The sequence below is a fragment of the Oncorhynchus mykiss genome, chromosome 5 (assembly GCF_057628025.1).
Source record: "Oncorhynchus mykiss isolate SJ-2025 chromosome 5, ASM5762802v1, whole genome shotgun sequence".
Taxonomy (NCBI): Eukaryota; Metazoa; Chordata; class Actinopteri; order Salmoniformes; family Salmonidae; genus Oncorhynchus; species Oncorhynchus mykiss.
In genome coordinates this window covers 61975645-62000550 of record NC_143026.1, presented here as the reverse complement: position 1 = coordinate 62000550, position 24906 = coordinate 61975645, and the positions used below count along the sequence as shown (strand labels likewise).

At 44.4% G+C, this 24906-nt stretch overlaps 2 protein-coding genes across 3 annotated transcripts; one reads left to right on the top strand and one right to left on the bottom strand.

The window, feature by feature from the left end:
• Window positions 1-8870: 8870 nt before the first annotated feature.
• On the bottom strand, window positions 8871-12795 carry LOC110522875 (serine/threonine-protein kinase NIM1-like). Its single transcript, XM_021601327.3, has 3 exons — window positions 12566-12795; window positions 12345-12415; window positions 8871-9769 (listed from the first exon to the last, which is right to left on the bottom strand). Exons 2-3 carry the CDS (start codon window positions 12345-12347, stop codon window positions 9446-9448), a joined length of 327 nt encoding a protein of 108 aa, XP_021457002.2. The 5' UTR covers window positions 12348-12415; window positions 12566-12795; the 3' UTR covers window positions 8871-9445.
• A 3642-nt stretch (window positions 12796-16437) lies between these two features.
• LOC110524218 (DNA polymerase epsilon subunit 4) lies at window positions 16438-21567 on the top strand. 2 transcript variants are annotated; one of them, XM_021603668.3, is made up of 4 exons: window positions 16438-16825; window positions 20652-20736; window positions 21038-21079; window positions 21278-21567. In XM_021603668.3, exons 1-4 carry the CDS (start codon window positions 16481-16483, stop codon window positions 21292-21294), a joined length of 489 nt encoding a protein of 162 aa, XP_021459343.3. In that variant the 5' UTR covers window positions 16438-16480; the 3' UTR covers window positions 21295-21567. The 2 variants fall into 2 exon arrangements, with proteins under 2 accessions (XP_021459343.3, XP_021459344.3); XM_021603669.3 differs by lacking the exon at window positions 21038-21079.
• Window positions 21568-24906: the final 3339 nt, after the last annotated feature.

The following is a 24906-nucleotide window of genomic DNA, read 5'->3' as shown; positions in this document are numbered from 1 at the left end:
CCTTTTGCCACATTTCAGGCTTCAAACATAAAGATATAAAACTGTATTTTTTTGTGAAGAATCAACAACAAGTGGGACACAATCATGAAGTGGAACGACATTTATTGGTTATTTCAAACTTTTTTAACAAATCAAAAATTGGGCGTGCAAAATTATTCAGCCCCCTTAAGTTAATACTTTGTAGCGCCACCTTTTGCTGCGATTACAGCTGTAAGTCGCTTGGGGTATGTCTCTATCAGTTTTGCACATCGAGAGACTGAAATTTTTTCCCATTCCTCCTTGCAAAACAGCTCGAGCTCAGTGAGGTTGGATGGAGAGCATTTGTGAACAGCAGTTTTCAGTTCTTTCCACAGATTCTCGATTGGATTCAGGTCTGGACTTTGACTTGGCCATTCTAACACCTGGATATGTTCCATTGTAGATTTTGCTTTATGTTTTGGATCATTGTCTTGTTGGAAGACAAATCTCCGTCCCAGTCTCAGGTCTTTTGCAGACTCCATCAGGTTTTCTTCCAGAATGGTCCTGTATTTGGCTCCATCCATCTTCCCATCAATTTTAACCATCTTCCCTGTCCCTGCTGAAGAAAAGCAGGCCCAAACCATGATGCTGCCACCACCATGTTTGACAGTGGGGATGGTGTGTTCAGGCTGATGAGCTGTGTTGCTTTTACGCCAAACATAACGTTTTGCATTGTTGCCAAAAAGTTCCATTTTGGTTTCATCTGACCAGAGCACCTTCTTCCACATGTTTGGTGTGTCTCCCAGGTGGCTTGTGGCAAACTTTAAACGACACTTTTTATGGATATCTTTAAGAAATGGCTTTCTTCTTGCCACTCTTCCATAAAGGCCAGATTTGTGCAATATACGACTGATTGTTGTCCTATGGACAGAGTCTCCCACCTCAGCTGTAGATCTCTGCAGTTCATCCAGAGTGATCATGGGCCTCTTGGCTGCATCTCTGATCAGTCTTCTCCTTGTATGAGCTGAAAGTTTAGAGGGACGGCCAGGTCTTGGTAGATTTGCAGTGGTCTGATACTCCTTCCATTTCAATATTATCGCTTGCACAGTGCTCCTTGGGATGTTTAAAGCTTGGGAAATCTTTTTGTATCCAAATCCGGCTTTAAACTTCTTCACAACAGTATCTCGGACCTGCCTGGTGTGTTCCTTGTTCTTCATGATGCTCTCTGCGCTTTTAACGGACCTCTGAGACTATCACAGTGCAGGTGCATTTATACGGAGACTTGATTACACACAGGTGGATTGTATTTATCATCATTAGTCATTTAGGTCAACATTAGATCATTCAGAGATCCTCACTGACCTTCTGGAGAGAGTTTGCTGCACTGAAAGTAAAGGGGCTGAATAATTTTGCACGCCCAATTTTTCAGTTTTTGATTTGTTAAAAAAGTTTGAAATATCCAATAAATGTTGTTCCACTTCATGATTGTGTCCCACTTGTTGTTGATTCTTCACAAAAAAATACAGTTTAATATCTTTATGTTTGAAGCCTGAAATGTGGCAAAAGGTCGCAAAGTTCAAGGGGGCCGAATACTTTCGCAAGGCACTGTACATAGGTATTCCTCTTGTTAAGATGGAATAGGGCACTGTGAAGTATGATGGCGATTGAATCGTCTGTGGACCTATTGGGGCGGTTAGCAAATTGAAGTGGGTTTAGGGAGACAGGTGGGGTGGAGGTGATATGATCCTTGACTAGTCTCTCAAAGCACATCATGATGACAGAAGTGAGTGCTATGGGGCGATAGTCATTTAGTACAGTTACCTTGGCTTTCTTGGGAATAGGAACAATGGTGGCCATCTTGAAGTATGTGGGAACAGCAGACTGGGATAAGGATTGATTGAATATGTGTCATGACTTCCACCTAAGTCGGTCCCTCTCCTTGTTCGGGCGGCGTTCGGCAGTCGACGTCACCGGCTTTCTAGCCACCGCCGATCCACTTTTTTTTTTCATTTTCCATTTGTTCTATCTTTGTCTTATCACACCTGACTTCACTTAATCAATTACTTGTTTACTATTTAACCCCCTGTTCTACATGTTGTATTTGTGAGTGATTGTTTGTTGTATTGTGGTCCTTATTTGTGTGGTCGTGTAAATTAAGTGTTATGTTTGAATTTTTGAGAAAAGTATTTTATTACTCATATCTGCTGTCCTACGCCTGACTCATCTCACCAGCTACACACAGGCGCCTTTACAGAATCACTCACCCGAAGAATGGAGTCAGCAGGAGCAGACGCCCTCCCTCCTTCAGCAGCACAGGACCATGTTGCAACGTCTGGGCACAGCCAGCGCTACACGCGCTGAGCACGTGTCCCTGGTGCGCAGGGTGCTTGGTCGACTGTTGGAGCATGACCTGTACGTCAAGGCTGAGAAATGTCTGTTCTTCCAGAGTACATCCGGGTTGCGAGGAGACTGAACCCTCGCCAGGCAAGGTGGGCTATGTCCTTTACCCGTTTTGTTTTCACTCTATCCTACAGACCAGGTTCCCAGAATGCTAAGGCAGACGCACTGTCCCAGATGTACGACACAGAGGAGCGGTCCATGGATCACACTCCCATACTTCTGGCCTCTTGCCTGGTGGCACCGGTGGTGTGGGAGCTGGACGCAGACATCGAGCGGGTGTTACGATCAGAGCCCACTCGGTCCCAGTGTCCAGCTGGGCTCCTGTACGTTCCGTCCGCAACTGTTTGATCTATTGGGGCCATACGTCACCCTCCTCTGGTCATCCTGGCATCGGTCCGACGGTGCGTTGCCTTAGTGGGAGGTACTGGTGGCCCACCTTGGCCAAGGACGTGAGGGTTTATGTTTCCTCCTGCTCGGTGTGCGCCGAGTGCAAGGCTCCCAGGCACCTGCCCAGAGGGTAATTACAACCCCTACCCGTTCCACAACGGCCGTGGTCGCACCTGTCGGTGGACTTCATGACTGATCTTCCTCCCTCACAGGGCAACACCATGATCCTGGTCGTTGTGGATCGGTTTTCTAAGTCCTGCCGTCTCCTCCCTTTGCCCGGTCTCCCTACGGCCCTACAGACTGCGGAGGCCCTGTCCACTCACGTCTTCCGGCACTACGGGGTGCGTAAAGAGGACGTAAAGAGGTCCCCACTTTACGTCCAGGGTATGGAGAGCATTCATGGAGCGTCTGTGGGTCTCGGTCAGCCTTCACCCCGAGAGTAACGGGCAGGTGGAGAGAGTAAATCAGGATGTGGGTAGGTTTCTGCGGTCATATTGCCAGGATTGGCCGGGGGGAGTGGGCGACGTTCATCCCCTGGGCAGAGATGGCCCAAAACTCATCCCGCCACTCCTCCACTAACCTCTCTCCTTTCCAGTGTGTACTGGGGTATCAGCCGGTTCGGGCACCGTGGCATCAGAGCCAGATCGAAGCTCCTGCGGTGGACGAATGGTTCAACCGCTCGGTGTTCGTACTGGGGGACCAGGTCTGGCTTTCGACCCGGAACCTGCCCCTCCGCCTGCCCTGCTGGAAGCTGGGTCAGCGGTTAGTGGGGTTAAACTTCCCTCAGATTATCACATTAATCCCTCGTTCCATGTGTCTCTCCTCAGGCCGGCGCTGGCTGGTCCACTCCAAGAAGCTGAGGTGCGGGAGGTTCCTGCACCCCCTCTGGACACCGAGGGGGCCCCGGCGTATGCTGTTCGAGCCATCCTGGACTCGAGGCACCAGGCGAGGGGCCTTCGGTACCTTGTGGATTGGGAGGGGTACGGTCCGGAGGAGAGATGCTGGGTGCCGGTGGAGGACTTTCAGGACACTTCGTTGCTATGGGATTTCCACCGTCTCCATCCGGATCGCCCTGCGCCTCGTCCTCCGCACCGCCCCCAAGGTCGATGTCGGTGCACTGCTGGAACGCCGCGTCAAGGGGGGTACTGTCACGACTTCCGCCGAAGTCGGTCCCTCTCCTTGTTCGGGCAGTGTTCCGCGTCACCGGCTTTCTAGCCACAGCCGATCCACTTTTCATTTTCCATTTGTTCTGTCTTTGTCTTATCACACCTGGCTTCACTTAATCAATTACTTGATTATTATTTAACCCCCTGTTCTACATGTTGTATTGTGGTCCGTATTTGTGTGGCCGTGTATATTATGTGTTGTGTTTGAATTTTTGAGTAAAGTATTTTATTACTTACTGCGCCTGACAGTACTGCGCCTGACTCATCTCACCAGCTACACACAGACGCCATTACAATATGTCTGTAAACACACCAGCCAGCTGGTCTGAGCATGCTCTGAGGACGCGGCTAGGGATGCCGTCTGGGCCGGCAGCCTTGCGAGAGTTAATACACTTAAATGTTTTACTCACATCGGCCATGGAGAAGGAGAGCCCACAATCTTTGGTAGCGGTTTGTGTCAGTTGTCCTCAAAGCATGCAAAGAAGTTGTTTAATTTGTCTGGAAGCAAGATGTCGATGTCGGCGACGGGCCTGGTTTTCTTTTTGTATTCGGTAAATGACTGTAGACCCTGCCACATGCATCTCGTGTTTGAGCCATTGAATTGGGACTCCACTTTGTCTCTATGCTGACACTTTGCTTGTTTGATTGCCTTACGGAGGGAATAACTACACTGTTTGTATTTGGCCATATTCCCAGTTGCCTTGCCATGATTAAATGCGGGGGTACGTGCTTTCAGTTTTGCATGAATGCTGCCATCAATCCATGGTTTCTGATTAGGGAAGCTTTTAATTGTCACAGTGGGTACACTTCCTCCACCCTGCACTGTGAATGTTTACACGTTGTGTTCAATAAAGACATGAAAACACATACTTTTTTTGTGCGTTATTAGTTTAATCAGACTGTGTTTGTCTATTGTTGTGACTTAGATGAAGAGTAGATCAAATGTTATACCAATTTATGCAGAAATCCAGGTAATTGCAAAGGGTTCACATACTTTTTCTTGCCACTATATCCTCCAAACACTGGCTTCAAGGGCATTAACACTTTTATACAACGGTTTACCAACATATTCAAATAATGATTGACATATTTTCATTAAAAACGTTGTTTTGATTAATTTAATCACACTATTTCATCCTTCCACAAGATATAGTCCCGACACTGATCTGTATCTATGGATGCGACCCAGTCATTCGTTCTAAATGCTCCATTGCCATACTGGCTGGCAATGTTCTTATCTCTTGCTTGCTTGCTTGCTAGCCAACTACTGCTAACTTACAGTCACGTCAAAAAGTATAGCCAGAATAACAGCAAAGTAGCTGCATTTGCATTTGTTTTAGTTGTTTTCTAGTGACATTTATTTGGATACATCCATAACAATGAGCTAATGAGGCGCGATTTTGCCTGGCATAGAAAATGTGCTCACTAGTCAGGACACAGTTGTTCAGAGGAGCAAGCCAACAACACAGCTAAAACAATCAATTCAAACTGAAGGTGGAAAGACTGCAAAGTAGCTGCGCTTCGTTTCATTTGACCTTTTTCAATTGACATTTCTCTGTATATATTGCCGGGACTTCTTCCTTACGTTCCTGAGCAAGAGGAAGAGGTCGGCATGCCTTCAGCCCAGATGTTTGTCCGCCGCTGTCGTCGGACCTGGAAGAGAGCCCAGTCAGCCCTTCTCAAGACCACCTCCAGGTATCGACGACAAGCGGACCGCCACCGGACACCGGCACCCCGGCACCCCGGTATCGTCTCGGGCAGAAGGCTGTCCACCCGGGATCTGCCCCTCCGGGTGGAGTCCCACAAACTTTCCCCCCGGTTTATCGTCCCTTTCCCAGTCTCAGAGGTCTTTAGCCCCTCTGCTGTTTGTCTTCTGTTGCCCGTACCATCCGTATACATCCCGCTTTTCATGTGTCTAAAATCAAACCCATGTCTCACAGCCCTTTGTCTCCTGTTTCCTGTTACTGACCTCTGCCTGCCCTTGACCTGTCGTTTTGCCTGCCCTCTGTTCTAGTAATACGTTTTTGTTACTTCGACACTGTCTGCATCTGGGTCTTCCCTAAAACGTGATAGTAAACATTATTAAAGTGACCAGTGTTCAATGACTCCATGTACATAGGGCAGCAGTCTCTAACGTGCAGGATAGCGTACCGGATGGTAGCCGGCTAGTAACAGTAATTAAGGTTCAGGGCAGGGTACAGGACAGAGGCTGACTTGTGGTGACTGTTTAACAGTCTGATGGCCTGGAGATAGAAGCTGTTCATCAGTTTTTCGAGCCCAGCTTTGATGCACCTGTACTGTCTCTGCCTTCTAGATGGTAACTGTGTGAACAGGCTGTGGCTCGTGTGGATACTTCAATATTTTGTCTTCCCCATTCACCCTCTGAATGGCACACATACACAGTCCATGTCTCAATTGTTACAATGCTTAGAAATCCTTCTTTAACCTGTCTCTTCCCCTTCCCCTACACTGATTGAAGTGGATTTAACAAGTGACATCAATAAGGGATCATAGCTTTCACCTGGACTCATCTGGTCAATCTATGCCATGGAAAGAGCAGATGTTCCTAATGTTTTGTACACTCAGTATAAACCTCAGACCCAACGTACACTGATCAAGATATGGTTTTCAAAATACAGAACATGTCCTGTGATCAATGTTCCAGAACTCTGACTTTTTTGTATTTGCCAAGACAAACAAAGACAAAGTTGTTTTTGGCATGTACTTCATGTTTCTCAACAGTCTCACCTGAGTGGAGAGAATAATAAGGGACGAGATAGATAGATACAGTTCATCTGAAAGCTATTGCTGTAATGTCCAAAGGAAACATGTCCAAGGGGTAAATGTCCAAGGGGTAAACATTTGAGTTAGAGCAGATATTCACTGCTAGTGACTCAGTGCTCAGTGCATACAAGTTAGATGTGTTTATTTAAAAGGAGCACGGGGATATGAAGTACCGACTAAAGTATCTCTGTGTAAGCACAGTGTGAATTAGCTTTTTATTACATTCTTGCTCATCCACTCAACAAGTTTTTGCACGGACCGAACTGTCATTCCAATCAAAAATGTTGAGTTAAAACTGAAATTAATTGAGTAATTGTGTAATTAAGTGTGTACCAAGTTCCCCTTTGCTATTATCTCTGTCTATTCATTTTGACATATCTTCTGCACAGGTGCTTTCAACACTTCATTATAATATTCAGGAGAGGGAACTGTTGAACTGTAGAAAGAATCATTTGTTTTTCATTGAGGGACAATGAATTCAAGTAGCAACCACATTGACTCAGCTAAGACACAAAGCAACCCAGAACCTTAGCATGTCAAACAAACCATTCCCAAAGATTACATGGGATGATGGATATGATTAGTTATTCCTTATCATAATGCTCCAGTCAGAAAATATATATTGGTGTTCTTTCAATTTGATTTATTAGCTCGCACTCTTGAAGACAAAAGGACATAGTCAAAGCCATTTTTAGACCTATTGAGCATAGCATAAAAAATGATAAATTCTAAGGGTTCAAGTCAAGTCAGGACTCCACTTTGGCACTAGCTTGGGGGTAATTTGATAGTTTGTCTCTCCATCATTTGTTCACATGCTTGCCTTAACAGGATAAAGGCAAGATTGGGGTTCGTCTCATTATTGCAAAATGTACTGCATTGTCAGACTGCCAATTAATGGAGAAACATGACAGGTGCAGGTGCAAACTTGTAGAACCTACGCACAAGAATTTGAGAAAAGTGAAAGTGTTGACAGCTTCTATCACTGCTTAGAGCACAGAGATTAGGAATACTCTCATGGGAAAATAGTGTTGAGTAAGAGAAGAGGAGAGTTCGAGAAACTGCTAATGTTTATACAAACTAATGGTCTTGATTTTTATGAGAGCGTAAGTTGGTCTCGAGGCCAGAGCTGGCCCCACCCCTTCTGGATGCCAGCTTCCACCCGGCAAATGCGGGACGCCCGCACCAGAGCTGCCGCCGTAAAGAGGGCCCACCCGGACCCTCCCCTTGAGAGTCAGGTTTTGCGGCCGGAGTCCACACAGCTGTCCATCGTTGCCTCTGATTGGGAACCATACTTAGGTACCCTTTTTCCCAAAGGTGTTTGTGGGAGGTTGACTTTCTTTATGGCACTTAGCCTTAAGCTTCAAGGTTTTGGTTTGTAGTGTGTATTGTTTTGTTCGCCGTCTTCTTTCTTTATTAAAAAACATGTGCACTCACCACCCTGCACCTTGGTCCTCTCCTTTGAACAGCCGTGACATTTCTCGAGCATTAATGTGCACCCCCAATTGCAAATATGTGAACGAAGTATATCAGTTAAGCATTTATAAAATTATTGTATATATTTAGCTTCATAAGCAATGTGTTACTGCAATTTAATTGCATGATATCAAAGTAAAGACATTCATTTTTAGACAAAACATTGCCCTTCCAAGCCATTGAATAGCCAAAATTAAGATCTGTGCACGTGCTCTACTATGTACAAGAAATCTGTTTTACACATTTTAGAATGTTGTGAATAGCACTTTATATAATTTACAAGTATATAAACTGAAGATTATATTTACATGAACTTTTAAGTGTTTAAGGATAAAAAAGTATTGTAGACCTAAGTAGAGCAATGAAAATATCAGGACATGGGCCCACACTTGGTGCCTGACTCCCTTACAATTCATATCTGGACAAAGCACTTTTCCTGTATCACAACAAAGAAAGATTAGCCATGCCCTTGCACAACCCCGGTTATATTTTGATGAAGCACTGGACTAAGTAGGCTTGGAAGATAGGCAAAGGATTAATAGCACTCAGTCTGCCTCTTGCTGTAAGCCTATTGAACAGAACATAGGCCTATTGAGTAAAGTGACGGTAAAGTGACGGTCACAAGTGACGGTCACAACAAGCTGAAGCCTTGTTAGTCCATAAGCCTCAATAGAATTAATGGACTGTACATTACAAACCAGATCCTGTAATCTTAACCACGGTTTCTTTTCATCACAGATTTCTGAGGCATACTGAAATGTAATGAATAATGTGAGCACAAGATGGTGGTATTTATCTACCTATCCTCTGTACTACGATGAATAAGCAACAGCAGATCCCTGAGAGAGCGGTGTGTGTGTGTGAGTGAGTGAGAGTATGCACATGTCTGCACGGGTGTGTTTGTGTCTTGTCCATGGAGCACCACTGGTCTCTGAGATATTGCTAACTGATCCCTCAGATAGTTGTCTGAGAACTTCAGTTCTCAAATGTTTGATTTCAATGTAAGTGGTCCTCCAAAAGTGTTTGTTTTAATCCTAAGAGAAGATCCATAACTTGCCAGTCCCTGGTACAAAAACTGTTACGAAACCATGGTCTATAGCATAACAGACATTAGTTGGGTTGTGCTTGACCATAACAGCAGTGGCGTCCATCTCTTGGTAGTGACAAAGTCCTTAGGGTAGAGGCCTGCATATCCCACATCCTCCACGGACCTCCTCTTCTGGATGTGGTGGAGGAGGATACGGTAGGTCCCCGTCAGGGGGTTGCAATTGTCTGTGTTAGGTGTTGCTCTGCAGATGGGCCGCCATGAAGCCCAGGCCAGAAAAGGCCAACTTCACCTCCTGCTCCTCCAAGCACAGGACCTGGGTGACCATGAAGTAGAGGAGGATGCCCAATGCCCAGATGTCCATGTAACGACCCATGTAGCCTTTCTCTTTGAAGAGCTCTGGAGCGGCGTAGGATGTGGAACCACAGAATGTGGTGAGGACCTCGGTTGGACCAGTCACTATGCTGAAGCCAAGGTCTCCCACCTTGATGCAGTAGCTGGTGGTATAGAAGACATTCTCTGCTTTCATGTCTCGGTGGACAATGTTGTCGTCGTGCTGGAATGATAACAAAAAGGGGTGGGGTGGGGGTGTGTTGGTTGGATGTTGCTACAAAATTAAGATGATTCAGAGGGGTTGGGTTAAATGCGGAAGAGACATTTCAGTTGAATGCATTCAGTTGTGCAACTGACTAGGTATCCCCCTTTCTCTTTGCCTCTCTAAATCATGCAAGCAAGATTACAATCATTGGATACACACTGGTAAGTCATGACTACACATAAATGATGCATTGATGAGAAAGTTACTCACCCAATCCTCAAGCAGCCCTAATCATGGAGTGGAATTGACATCTGTGCGTGTCTACTGTTCAAAGCTTTCAATGGGCATAGCTCACCATGTGTTTGATGGCTGAGGGGATCTGGGCAAAGATGAGCTTGATCTCAAGGTCAGACAAATGGCCACCAGTTGGCGATACGTGAGTAGAGATCCCCTCCCCCACCATACTCCATCACCAGGTGCAGGAACTTGGTGGTCTCTATCACCTCGTAATGCCCATTTTGCTACATTTTCCGAAGTGGTATCAGTTGTAGACTGCTCAACTCTCATTCTTGCTACTCTATCAGTCAGACTTGACGAATGAATGAACCAAATAACTATTTAACTAACTATTGAAAGGATGACGAACTAATAAACGGTAGCCCTCCTTACCTTTATTCAAGGTATGAAACCCCCAATCTAACATTGTCACATCCTATTTTCCCCCTGAGTTCGTAGAAGGAGATCCTTCGGCCCAGTATAAGGTCGTTGACCACCCTTCGGTCTAGGGTCAGTTCTGATATAATAGGAAGGGCTGGAAGGACTTTGGGTGAATTGTTCACCGATTCTCACTCGTCTCACTTGTCCTTGCGTTTCATGCTAGTCTAGATTTGAGTTCTAAAGGCGCAAAAAAAAAAAAAAACATCAAAATTATAGGTGAGATTTTATACTTAAACCCCATTTTTTGTGGTATCCAATTGGTAGTTACAGTCTTGTCCCATCGCTGAAACTCCCATACGGACTTGTGAGAGGAGAAGGTTGAGAGCCATGCGTCCCCGGAAACACGACCCTTCCAAGCCGCACTGCTCGCTTAACCCCGAAGCCAGCCGCATCATTGTGTTGGAGGAAACACCATTCAGCTGGCGACCAAAGTCAGCTTGCAGGAGACCCAAGTCAGCTTGCAGGAGACCCAAGTCAGCTTGCAGGAGACCCAAGTCAGCTTGCAGGAGACCCAAGTCAGCTTGCAGGAGACCCAAGTCAGCTTGCAGGAGACCCAAGTCAGCTTGCAGGAGACCCAAGTCAGCTTGCAGGAGACCCAAGTCAGCTTGCAGGAGACCCAAGTCAGCTTGCAGGAGACCCAAGTCAGCTTGCAGGCGACCCAAGTCAGCTCGCAGGCGACCCAAAGTCAGCTTGCAGGCGACCCAAGTCAGGGGGCAGGCGCCCAAAGTCAGGGGGCAGGCGCCCAAAGTCAGGGGGCAGGCGCCCAAAGTCAGGGGGCAGGCGCCCAAAGTCAGGGGGCAGGCGCCCAAAGTCAGGGGGCAGGCGCCCAAAGTCAGGGGGCAGGCGCCCAAAGTCAGGGGGCAGGCGCCCAAAGTCAGGTTGCAGGCGCCCGATCTGCCACAAGAAGTCGCTAGAGTACGATGGGACAAGGAAATCCCGGCTGGCCAAACCCTCCCCTAACCTGGATGACGCTGGGCCAATTGTACTCCACCTCATGGGTCTCCATGTCCCGGTCACTGACACAACCTGGGGTCGAACTTGGGTCTGTATTGACACCTCAAGCACTGCGATGGAGTGCCTTAGACCACTATGCCACTCTGGAGGCCCAAGAGGTGAGATTTTAATTTGGATGAGATTCACTGTGTTCGATAGCAGGGACTCCGATTTGGAACTAGGGTAATAGAACTACATTGTTAATCAATTTCAACCTGGTTGCCATCTTCCATGGAATCTCCAGTTGGCTGTATTATTCACATATACCGAACAAAAATATAAATGCAACATGATAATCCATCCACTTGATAGGTGTGGCATATCAATAAGCTGATTAAATAGCATGATCATTATACAGGTGCACCTTGTGCTGGGGACAATAAAAGGCCACTCTAAAATGTGCGATTTTGTCACAAAACACAATGCCACAGATGTTTCAAGTTGAGGGAGCGTGCAATTGGCATGCTGACTGCAGGAATGTCCACCAGAGCTGTTGCCAGAGAATTTAATGTTAATTTCTCTACCATAAGCCGCCTCCAATGTCATTTTAGAGAATTTGGCAATACGTCCAATTGACCTCACAACTGCAGACCACGTGTATGGCGACGTGTGGGCAAGCGGTTTGCTGACGTCAGTGTTGGAAACAGATTGCCCCATGGTGGAGGTCAGGTTATGGTATGGGCAGGCATAAGCTACGGACAATTAACAAAATTGAATTTTATTGATGGCAAATTGAATGCACAGAGATAACATGAGGCCCCGGAGGGGTCGGGAGACACTGTGGCCCCATCCGACGATACCCCTGGACAGTGCAAAACAGGCAGGATATAGCCAAAGCACAGCCCCCATACCACTAGAAGGATATCTTCAACCACCAACTTACCATCCTCAGACAAGGCTGAGTATAGCCCACAAAGATCTCCGCCACAGCACAACTCAAGGGGGGGCGCCAACCTGGACAGGAAGATCACATCAGTGACTCAAACCACTTAAGTGACGCACCCCTATGTACAGATCCCTGTGCACGGTCCCATGTCACAAGAATCTGTACATAATTCCTGAAAGCTGAAAATGTCTCTATTATTCCATGGCCTGCATACTCACCAGACGTCACTCATTGAGAATGTTTGGAATGCTCTGGATCGACGTGTAGGACAGCGTATTCTAGTTCCCAGCAATATCCAACAACTTCGCACAGCCATTGAAGAGGAGTGGGAGAACATTCCACAGGCCACAATCAAATGCCTGATCAACTCTATGCAAAGGAGATGTGTCGCATTGCATGAGACAAATGGTAGTCATACCAGTTACTGACTGGTTTTCTGATCCACACCCCTACCTTTAAAAAAAAAGATATCTGTGACCAACAGATGCATAATATCTGTATTCCCAGACTTGTGAAATCCATATATTAGCGCCTAATGAGTGTAGATGAAGAGGAGGAAACAGTTTAAAAGATGATTTTTAAGCCTTTAGACAGTTGAGACACATATTGTGTATGTGTGCCATTCAGATGGTGAATGGGCAAGACAAAATATTTAAGTGCCTTTGAACGAGAAATGGTAGTAGGTGCCAGGCGCACTGGTTTGTGTCAAGAACTGCAACGGTGCTGGGTTTTTCAAGCTCAGCAGTTTCCCCTTTGTATCAAGAATGGTCCACCGCCCAAAGGACATCCAGCCAACTTGACACAACTGTGGGAAGCATTGGAGTCAACATGAGCCAGCATCCCTGTGGAACCCTTTCGACATCTTGTAGAGACCATGCCCCAACGAATTGAGGCTGTTCAGAGGCTGCAACTCAAGTGGGGGAATGCAACTAAATATTAGGAAGGTGTTCTTAATGTTTTGTACACTCAGTTTATATTAGGCTGGCAGCACCTTTGCTATCATGTGCAGAACTAGTTAATGAGGCCTTAGTCCGATGAGGTCAGAGCAGAGCATCTTATTTCTGGCCTATCCCTCAATTAAATAAAACATGAATCAAACTGAATCAAAATAAATGAATGGCCTGTTTGACCATTTAAGTATGTCATGCTAATTTGATATCCATGCCATCCTAGTACATTGCTCTGGTAAGAGCAAGAATACAGAAATGAAATGTTAAAATATGATGGAAGTGCATCCCATTGTTCTGTAATGTATAACCAATGTAGCCTTCAGACAATACACTTGAGAAGACTATTATGTCATGAGGGCCTAAGAGAAGCCTTTTTTGTTGAGAAGCCTTTTTGTCCTAGACTTGGCACTCCGGTACCGCTTGCCATGCGGTAGTAGAGAGAACAGACTATGACTAGGGTGGCTGGGGTCTTTGACAATTTTTAGGGCCTTCCTCTGACACCGCCTGGTGGAAAGGTCCTGGATGGCAGGCAATTTAGCCCCAGTGATGTAGTGCCTTGCGGTCAGAGGCCGAGCAGTTGCCGTACCAGGCAGTGAGGCAACCAGTAAGGATGCTCTCGATGTTGCAGCTGTAGAACCTCCAGTCTGCCAAGTCATAGGCTAATTTGTCCATCGGACTGCTAGATGGTGAAGTGTGATTCATCACTCCAGAGAAAGTGTTTCCACTAGTCTTGAGTCCAAGCTTTACACCACGGGTGCTCGGCCATGGAAATACATTTCATTAAGCTCCCGACTAACAGTTCTTGTGCTGACGTTGCTTCCCGGAGGCAGTTTGGAACTTGGTAGTGAGTATTGCAACCGAGGACAGACAATTTTTATGTGATACGTGCTTCAGCACTCCCGTTCTGTGAGCTGGTTTTGCCTACCACTTCAAGGCTGAGCCTTTGTCACTCCTGGATGTTTCCACTTCACAATAACAACACTTACAGTTGTTCAGGGCAGCTCTAGCAGGGCAGAAATTTGACCAACTGACTTTTTGGAATGGTGGCATCCTATGACGGTGTCACGTTGAAAGTCACTGAGCTCTTCAGTAAGGCCATTCTACTGCCAATGTTTGTCTATGGAGATTGTTCAATTTTATACACCTGTCAGCAACGGGTGTGGCTGAAAAAGCCTAATCCACTCATTTGAAGAGTTGTCTACATACTTTTGTATATACAGTGCATTCAGGAAGTATTGAGACCCCTTGACTTTTTCCACATTTTGTTATGTTACTGCCTTATTCTAAAATTGATGAAATTGTTGCTGTTTTTTCCTCAGCCTACCCCATAATGACAAAGCAAAAATATATTTATATTTTTTTCAAATGTGTTAAAATTAAAATTAAAACTGAAATATCACATTTACATAAGTATCAGACCCTTTACTCAGTACTTTGTTGAAACACCTTTAGCAGTGATTACAGACACGTTTTTTTGTGGGATGATGCTACAAGCTTGGCACACTACTTTGAGAGTTTCTCCCATTCTTCTCTGCAGATCCTCTCAAGCTCTGTCAGGCTTGATGGGGAATGTTGCAGCACAGCTATTTCAGGTCTCTCCAGAGATAATCGATTGGGTTCAAGTCCAGGCTCTGGCTGGGCCCCTCAAGGACATTCAGAGACTTGTCCCAAAGCCACTCCTGTGTTGTCTTGGCTGTGTGCTTAGGATCATTGTCCTGTTGGAAGGTGAACCTTCGCCCCAGCCTGAGGTCCTGAGCAGGTTTTCATCAAGGATCTCTCTGTACTTTTCTCCGTTCATCTTTCCCTCGATCCTGACTGGTCTCCCAGTCCATGCCGCTGAAAAACATCCCCACAGCATGATGCTGCCACCACCATGTTTCACCGTACGGATGGTGCCCGATTTCCTCCAGACGTGATGCTTGCCATTCAGGCCAAAGAGTTCAATCTTGGATTCATCAGAGTATCTTGTTACTCATTCTCTGAGAGTCTTTAGGTGCCTTTTGGGCAACTCCAAGCGGGCTGTCATGTGCCTATTGCCGATGAGTGGCTTCCGTTTGGACACGCTATCATAAAGGCCTGATTGGTGGAGTGCTGCAGAGATGGTTGTCCTTCTGGAAGGTTCTCCCATGTCCACAGAGGAACTCTAGATCGCTGTCAAAGTGACCATCGGGTTCTTGGTCACCTCCCTGACTGCTCATTTTGGCTGGGCGAATGATGGAGGCCACTGTGTTAATGGGGACCTTCAAAGCTGCATAAATGCTTTGGTACCCTTCCCCAGGTCTGTGCCTTGACACAATCCTGTCTCTGCGCTCTACGGACAGTTATTTTGACTTTATGGCTTGGTTTTTGCTCAGACATGCACTGTGAACTGTGGGACTTTATATTGACAGGTGTGTGCCTTTCCAGATCATGTCCAATCATTTGAATTTGCAACAGGTGGACTCCAATCAAGTTGTAGAAACATAATTGATGATCAATGGAAACAGGATGCACCTGAGCTCAATTTCGAGTCTCATTGCAAGCATCTGAATACTTAGGGAAAACCGGTATTTATTTATTTTATTTTTTATACGTTTGCAAAAATAAAATAAAAAAACTTTTCACTTCGTCCTAATGAGGTATTGTATGCAGATTGCTTTGGATTCCTTATTTATTGAATCAATTTTAGAATAAGGCTGTAATGTAACAAAACGTGGAAAATGTCAAGGGGTCTGAATACTTTCTGAAGGCAGTGTCCCTTGGGCCTTATGGCTTAATTAGATACCGACATAGATAAAGCAGCACTAACAGCTATTTCACATAAATCTAATCTAGGCCTATTATCACTTAAACATTGAGCAATATTGAAAGGTGGGCCTATCAAATTCAATATGTATCACAGGTCTATCTACAAACAATTCAAACAATGAGTAATTGAACACATTTCTAATGTATTGGATGAGCAGTAATAGAGAGATGAAGATGTACATTTTATGTAACAAATATGATGAGGTTGTTCATTAGGGTCGTGATCTGCATCTTTTCTTTTTAGCAGCCTCGCGGTTCTGTAGTCAATGTTTCACAACGTTTAGGAGCGCTAAGGAGTTGTGAACATTCACCAATGGCTTAAACCAAATATTTGTTTGGCCATGGTTCAAGCCAATCCTCACCTCATGAAGTCGGCCATTCCACCAATCACACACAATGAATAGTTGGCGGGAGTGGAAGGGGAGGAACATTCGAATGTATTATTCACTAATCAGAACTAGGCACGTTTTTGACAACTCGTTTGTGTACAAGATAATGGCGTCAACTGTTGCAGTGCCTGTCGCCCCTACAGTGTCAGACCCAGAGCGGTGTGAAGGCGAGGAAGAGTTACGGGGGCTCGAGGCTGAAGAAGAGAGTAACCAACATACTGGGCCCGTTGCAGCACCCTCCCAGAACCGTCTAGCGAAGTTACCGCTGTCCCGTATCAAGGCACTGATGAAAGCGGACCCAGACGTGTCCCTCGCTAGTCAAGAGTCTGTGTTTATCATTGCTAAAGCCACAGTAAGTTAAAAGTATTACATTACGTTAGCTACCCCTAGCAGTATTAGTTTGTTTTCATATTTTGTAGCCTACATTCAAGGTGGGTTAAGTCATGTTGCTAGCCAGTTTATTTACATTTGTAATTTAGGAGATGGGATTATCCAGAGCAATATACAGGAACAATTAGGGTTAAGTGCCTTGCTCAAAGGCACATCGACTGATTTTTCGCCTAGTCGGCTTTGTGATTCAGCAATGCTCTAAACTGTTAGAGTATAAGAGCCCCACAGTGACGTGTCATAAAACCTAGCGGTCAAACAGGGAAATGGTTCCAATCGTTTTTCCACCATTCATTTTTCAAAAAAATGTCAAAGTTTACTTACATTTTGTAGATTTAAAAAATATATATTTTCACTGCATCTTGGATAGCCTACACAGACGTTTCGGTTTTGCAGCCGCCTTCAGTGTGTAGGTGCAATTCTCTTTTAATTCAAAACAGCATTTGAACAACTGATGAGGAGCAGGTGCTTCTAATCAGGGTTGTCACTCATCTGCCAATCAGGGATGTGGCTTTCCTGGTCTACCTGTATTCAAGTTAGTCACAAAGAAATACAGAATTATAGGGTAAGGCTGCAGGCACAAAGGGCAATTCATGAATCAATTGACTTAGGTGTCTGCTCACTTGGTTACATTATATAAATTCATGAGATGGCTTACTGCAAAGGACATCCGGCTCAGCCGTTCATAAATATGTGGGACTGACTCATAAACGATATGCAAAATCTGGACAGTGTTCTTGTATAAAGTATCACAGTTTATACAACTGGTGGGTCTCATCCTGAATGCTTCATTAGCTCATTGTTATGGATGTATCCAAATAAATGTCACGAGAAAACAGCTTAAACAAATGCAGCTACTTTGCTGTTATTCTGTCTGCACTGTTTGACATGACTCTAAGTTAGCTGTAGTGCAAATCAAATTGTATTGGTCACGTACACATTTAGCAGATGTTATTGCATCCTAGCTCCATTAATTCTGTAATATTTAACAATTATCAATAAAACATACATCTAAAAATAAATGAAGAATTATAAGAAATAAATATTAGGACGAGCAATGTCGGAGTGATATTGACTAAAATACAGTAGAATAGAATACAATATATAAACTCAGAAAAAAATAAACGTCCTCTTACTGTCAACAGCGTTTATTTTCAGCAAACTTAACATGTGTAAATATTTGTATGAACATAACAAGATTTAACAACTGAGACATAAACTGAACAAGTTCCACAGACATGTGGCTAACAGAAATGGAATAATGTGACCCTGAACAAAGGGGGGGGCCACCAGCTGCATTAAGTACTGTAGTGCATCTCCTCATGGACTGCACCAGATTAGCCAGTTCTTGCTGTGAGGTGTTACCCCACTCTTCCACCAAGGCACCTGCAAGTTCTTGGACATTTCTGGGGGGAATGGCCCTGGCCCTAGCCCTAACCCTCTGATCCAACAGGTCCCAGACGTGCTCAATGGGATTGAGATCCGGGCTCTTCGCTGGCCATGGCAGAACACTGACATTTCTGTCTTGCAGGAGATCACGCACAGAACGAGCAGTATGGCTGGTGACATAGTCATGCTGGAGGGTCATGTCAGGATGAGCCTGCAGGAAGCGTACCACATGAGGGAGGAGGATGTCTTCCCTGTAACGCTCAGCGTTGAGATTGCCTGCAATGACAACAAGCTCAGTCCGGTGATGCTGTTACACACCGCCCCAGACCATGACGGACCCTCCACCTCCAAATCGATCCCGCTCCAGAGTACAGGCCTCGGTGTAACGCTCGTTCCTTCGACGATAAACAAGAATCTGACCATAGCCCATGGTGAGACAAAACCATGACTCGTCAGTGGAGATCACTTTTTGCCAGTACTGTCTGGTCCAGCGATGGTGGGTTTGTGCCCATAGGCGACGTTGCCTGTGATGTCTGGTGAGGATCTGCCTTACAACATGCCTACAAGCCCTCAGTCTAGCCTCTCTCAGCCTATTGCAGACAGTCTAAGCACTGATGGAGGGATTGTGCATTCCTGGTGTAACCCGGGCAGTTGTTGTTGCCATCCTGTACCTGTGTGATGTTCAGATGTACCGATCCTGTGCAGATGTTGTTACTCGTGGTCTGCCACTGCGAGGATGATCAGCTGTCCGTCCTGTCTCCCTGTAGCGCTGTCTTAGGCGTCTCACAGTACGGACATTGCAATCTATTGCCCTGGCCACATCTGCAGTCCTCATGCCTCCTTGCAGTATGCCTAAGACACGGTCACGCAGATGAGCAGGGACCCTGGGCATCTTTATTTTGGTGTTTTTCAGGGTCAGTAGAAAGGCCTCTTTAGTGTCCTAAGTTTTCATAACTGTAACCTTAATTGCCTACCTTAATGATCTTTCCACAGGTACATGTTCATTCATTGTTTATGATTCATTGAACAGACATGGGGAAACAGTGTTAAAGTGTTAAAAGTTATTTTGATTTTTACGATTTATTTTTGAAAGACCGGGTCCTGAAAAAGGGACGTTTCTTTTTTTGCTGAGTTTGCATACGAAATGAGTAAAGCAGTGTGTAAACATTATTAAAGTGACCAGTGATTCTATGTATATAGGGCAGCAGGGTTGAGCAACCGGGTGGTAGCCGACTAGTGTTGGCTATTTAACAGTCAGATGGCCTTGAGATATAAGCTGTTTTTCAGTCTCTCGGTCCCAGCTTTGATGCACCTGTACTGACCTCGCCTTTGGGGGTGAACAGGCTGTGGCTCAGGTGGTTGATGTCCTTGATGATCTTTTTGACCTTCCTGTGACATCGGGTGCTGTAGGTGTCCTGGAGGGCAGGCAATGTGCCACCGATGATGCGTTGGGCAGACCACCCAAGAAGCTGGTGTTTGGATGATATATTTTCACGGTTTTCCTGCCTAACAACACCTGTGCCAATATATCCTCCAAACACTGGCCTCTCGGGCATGATCACTTAATGAGTCATAATACCCATGGAGCCTAGCGGTCAAACAGGCAAATGGTTCCAGTCGTTATTCCACCGCTTAAAATAAGGAGGCTGCCGCGACGGGCCCAGTTTGTTGGTTGTTCTCTTCAGCCTCGTTCCCCCGTAACTCTTCCTCACCTGACCACTACTCTGGGGCCGACCCAGTAGGTGCCACAGGGGCGACAGACACAGTTGACGCCGGTTATCAAAACGTCACAGTAAGCCTACACAAAACACAGCCCTTATTTGAAGTTTTTCTAAAATGCCCTATGGGAAAAATGAATGGTGGAAATACTATTGGAACAATTTCCCTGTTTGACCGCTAGGTTTTATGGGTATTATGACTCATATTGTGGTACTCTATTCCAGATACAGAGTGAAGTTGGGGAGGATTTTAGGAAGGACCTACTTTATGTTCCTTGTAGTTCACTGGTCATCAACTGTTGAGCTACTTGGTGTGCAGGCTTTTGTTTCAACCCAGCACCAACACATCATTGCTGTAAAAGCAATATCTAGCTTAGCTACCTAAGATGACATATTTGTACTTTTTTAGAAAACCTTTTATTTAACTAGGAAAGTCAGTTAAGAACACATTCTTATTTACAGTGACGGCCTAGGAACAGTGGGTTAACTGCCTTGTTCAGGGGTAGAACGACAGATTTTTACATTGTCAGCTCGGGGATTTGATCTAGCAACCTTTCAGTTACTGGCCCAACGCGCTAACCACTAGGCTACCTGCCGCACATTCACGTTACTGTAGTCACAATACACTTATGTTATATGTTACAGCGACGTTACTGACTGTATACTGAACTTCATGTGTTCCAGGAACTCTTTGTTGAAATGATTGCCAAAGATGCCCTGGTGTATGCCCATCAAGGAAAGAGGAAAACTTTGCAGAGGAAAGATTTAGGTTAGTAATGTCAAGAAGACATGATCATATAGTACACCAATCATACCATATGATTATTGCTACGTGTAATGGTCACCACCCCTGGTTTTGGAGAGCTACATGGCATGCCAGGCTTTAGTTCCATCCTTGTACTAAACACGTGTTAGGCCTAACTGATTTAACCGATCAAGGTCTTCGTGCGGTGCTAGAATAAAAGCCTGCACACCATGTAGCTTTACAGGGCCAGGATCGGGGGTCATTTAGGCCAGCCTTTGACTTTAGTTCTTCCAGCTATTGTGTTATTTGTTGTTTCTACTAACAGACAATGCAATAGAGACCGTAGATGAGTTTGCCTTTTTGGAAGGTAAGTTCCCTTCCAAGCATCCATCTTCACTAAACCTCTACCATATTTAATTCTTTGTCAGATTGATTATAGATTTTTTTGTAATTGAATATTCACGCTCTGTTGCATTATCCTGAGTCTTTGGCTGTAGTGAATCAGTGAATATATGTTTGTGTAACCGGTTTGACAAGGTTTTCTTGGTCTATGTTCTCTTTAAAGGCACTCTAGACGCCTAGACACACTCAGGAGACAGCAGGCAGTCCAAGAATCAGAGGCATTCTTCATCATAAGGACGAGGCATTTGGAAAACAGACTGACCTGTCTTACTTTTGAAGTGATATCGCTGAGTTGGTATTGGTCACAAGGACTTTCCTTCCTGGACATATATAAACTGTAAAGACATCAGTGATGATCCTCCCTCAGTTCGTCTTGTATGCAAGGAGTCTGCCATTTTCTATTTGTAAATAATGTGAGATTATGTTGAAATAAATCATAGTGTATAAACCTGATCATTTGTAGTTCTCATTTGTTTTCTCCAAAAGTTGCGTCAGAAATAAATCCATCCTCATTAGTATACCATGTTGCCTAAACAGTTGACACTAACTACACATTTTCCATTGTGAGGAAAATACAGTTGAGGTTGGCAGTTTACATACACCTTAGCCAAATACATTTAAATGCAGTGTTATACAATTCCTGACATTGAATCCGAGTAAAAATTCCCTGTCTTAGGACGGTTAGGATCACCACTTTATTTTAAGAATGAAATGTCACAATAATGATAGAGCGAATGAGTTATTTCAGATTTTATTTGTTTCATCACATTCCCAGTGGGTCAGAAGTTTACCTACACTCAATTAGTATTTGGTAGCATTGCCTTAAACAATTTAACCCAAAACATTTGACCCAAGTTTAACTTTCACAAGCTTCCCACAATAAGTTGGGTGGATTTTGGCCCATTCCTCCTGACAGAGCTGGTGTAAGTCAGGTTTGTAGGCCTCCTTGCTCTCGCATGCTTTTTCAGTTCTGCCCACAACTTTTCTATGGGATTGAGGTCAGGGCTTTGTGATGACCACTCCAATACCTTGACTTTGTTGTCCTTAAGCCATTTTGCCACAACTTTGGAAGAATGCTTGGGGCCATTGTCCATTTGGAAGACCCATTTGCGAACAAGCTTTAACTTCCTGACTGATGTCTTGATGTTTCAATATATCCACATAATTTTCCATCCTCATGATGCAATCTATTTTGTGAAGTGCACCAGTCCCTCCTGCAGCAATGCACCCTACAAAATGATGCTGCTACCCCTGTGCTTCATGGTTGGGATGGTGTTCTCTGGCTTGCAAGCCTCCCCATTTATCCTCCAAACATAAACATGGTCATTAAGGCCAAACAGTTCTATTTTTGTTTCATCAGACCAGAGGACATTTCTCCAAAACAGTACGATCTTTGTCCCCATGTGCAGTTGCATACCGTAGTCTGGCTTTTTTATGGCGGTTTTGGAGCCGTGGCTTCTTCCTTGCTAAGCGGACTTTCAGGTTATGTCGATATAGGACTCGTTTTACTGTGGATATACAGTGCCTTGCGAAAGTATTCGGCCCCCTTGAACTTTGCGACCTTTTGCCACATTTCAGGCTTCAAACATAAAGATATAAAACTGTATTTTTTTGTGATGAATCAACAACAAGTGGGACACAATCATGAAGTGGAACGACATTTATTGGATATTTCAAACTTTTTTAACAAATCAAAAATGGAAAAATTGGGCGTGCAAAATTATTCAGCCCCTTTACTTTCACTGCAGCAAACTCTCTCCAGATGTTCAGTGAGGATCTCTGAATGATCCAATGTTGGCCTAAATGACTAATGATGATAAATACAATCCACCTGTGTGTAATCAAGTCTCCGTATAAATGCACCTGCACTGTGATAGTCTCAGAGGTCCGTTAAAAGCGCAGAGAGCATCATGAAGAACAAGGAACACACCAGGCAGGTCCGAGATACTGTTGTGAAGAAGTTTAAAGCCGGATTTGGATACAAATCTTTCAGTTTTTGATTTGTTAAAAAAGTTTGAAATATCCAATAAATGTCGTTCCACTTCATGATTGTGTCCCACTTGTTGTTGATTCTTAACAAAAAAATACAGTTTTATATCTTTATGTTTGAAGCCTGAAATGTGGCAAAAGGTCGCAAAGTTCAAGGGGGCCGAATACTTTCGCAAGGCACTGTAGATACTTTTGTACCTGTTTCCTCCAGCATCTTCACAAGGTCCTTTGCTGTTGTTCTGGGATTGATTTGCACTTTTCGCACCAAAGAACGTTCATCTCTAGGAGACAGAATGCGTCTCCTTCCTGAGCTGTATGACAGCTGCATGGTCCCATGGTGTTTATACTTGCGTAATATTGTTTGTACAGATGAACGTGGTACCTTCAGGCGTTTAGAAATTGCACCCAAGGATGAACCAGACTTGTGGAGGTCTACAATATTTTTTAATGAGGTCTTTGCTGATTTCTTTTGATTTTCCCATGATGTCAAGCAAGAAGGCACTGAATTTATTGTCCATAAATTTGTGGAGTGGTTGAAAAACAAGTTTTAATGACTCCTACCTAAGTGTATGTAAACTTCTGACTTCAACTGTATAGACTACATTTTAATAAGAAGGAAAGTACAAGACATGAGAATCTATCCACCCAAAGTAATATAAAACCTCTAGCAGACACAATGCTTTACAGGGGGTCTAGCAAATGACCAGATCTATCTTTTGCAGACTTAAGGGTAAAGACTTCTGGCATATTATTTCCAAACGTCTATTTTTCTGTCTGTAAGCACGTAGCGTAGAGACTATATTTGGATATACCATTATATCCTGTTTGTTTTGCTGTTTCAATAAAACATCAGCCCAGAGAGAGGGACTTGATAATAAGAAAGCATAATATGAGCTTATGTTAATATTAGAATGGCTTACACCAGGACAGACGCACATGCCGGGGAAAGTGGCTGTGCTGGTGGTCTGCTGCTATGGCGAATAAAATGTATCTGGAGGAAATCAAGGCTGGACTAAAAATACAATTGTGTATGTACTCCTTGTGCATTCCTTCCTGAATAGATTCAGGTTTAGTGTATCAACAGAATAATGATTTTTGTGTATTTTTAACCCACCTTCCATGATATTACTGCAGAACATTATATAATTAATTCCCACTTTTTTGGGGATGAATTTATTTCTAACTTTTCATTAACCATATATCAAATCTAACTTGGAAACTTTTCAGTATTTCTGAGAAATTCAGTCATTTACATTTATTTATTTCCTACCACCTTTTGGCACCAGTCAATTTGGGGGGGGATCACTTATTATCATCTACAGCTGTAGGATCTTAATCTTAACTCTGTTGTTGCTGAGAATTTTCATGATTTACATAAATTCACTGAAAACTCATACTCATACTAAATCACAATTATATTAACATTGCATTTTTTTTCGCCCCTTTTTCTCCCCAATTGGTATTAGTTACTCATCACTGCAACTCCCGTACGGACTCGGGAGAGGCGAAGGTTGAGGGCCATGCGTCCTCCGAAACAAAACCCAACCAAGCCACACTGCTTTTTGACACAATGCACATCCAACCCGGAAGACAAATGTTATTTGTCACATGCGCCAAATACAACAGGTGAACAGTGAAATGCTTACTTACTAGCCCTTAACCAACAGTTTTTAAAAAAGTAAGAGATAAGAATAACAAATAATTAAAGAGCAGCAGTAAATAACAATAGCGGGGCTACCGGTACAGAGGCAATGTGCTGGGGCACTGGTGTCGAGGTAATTGAGTTAATATGTACATGTAGGT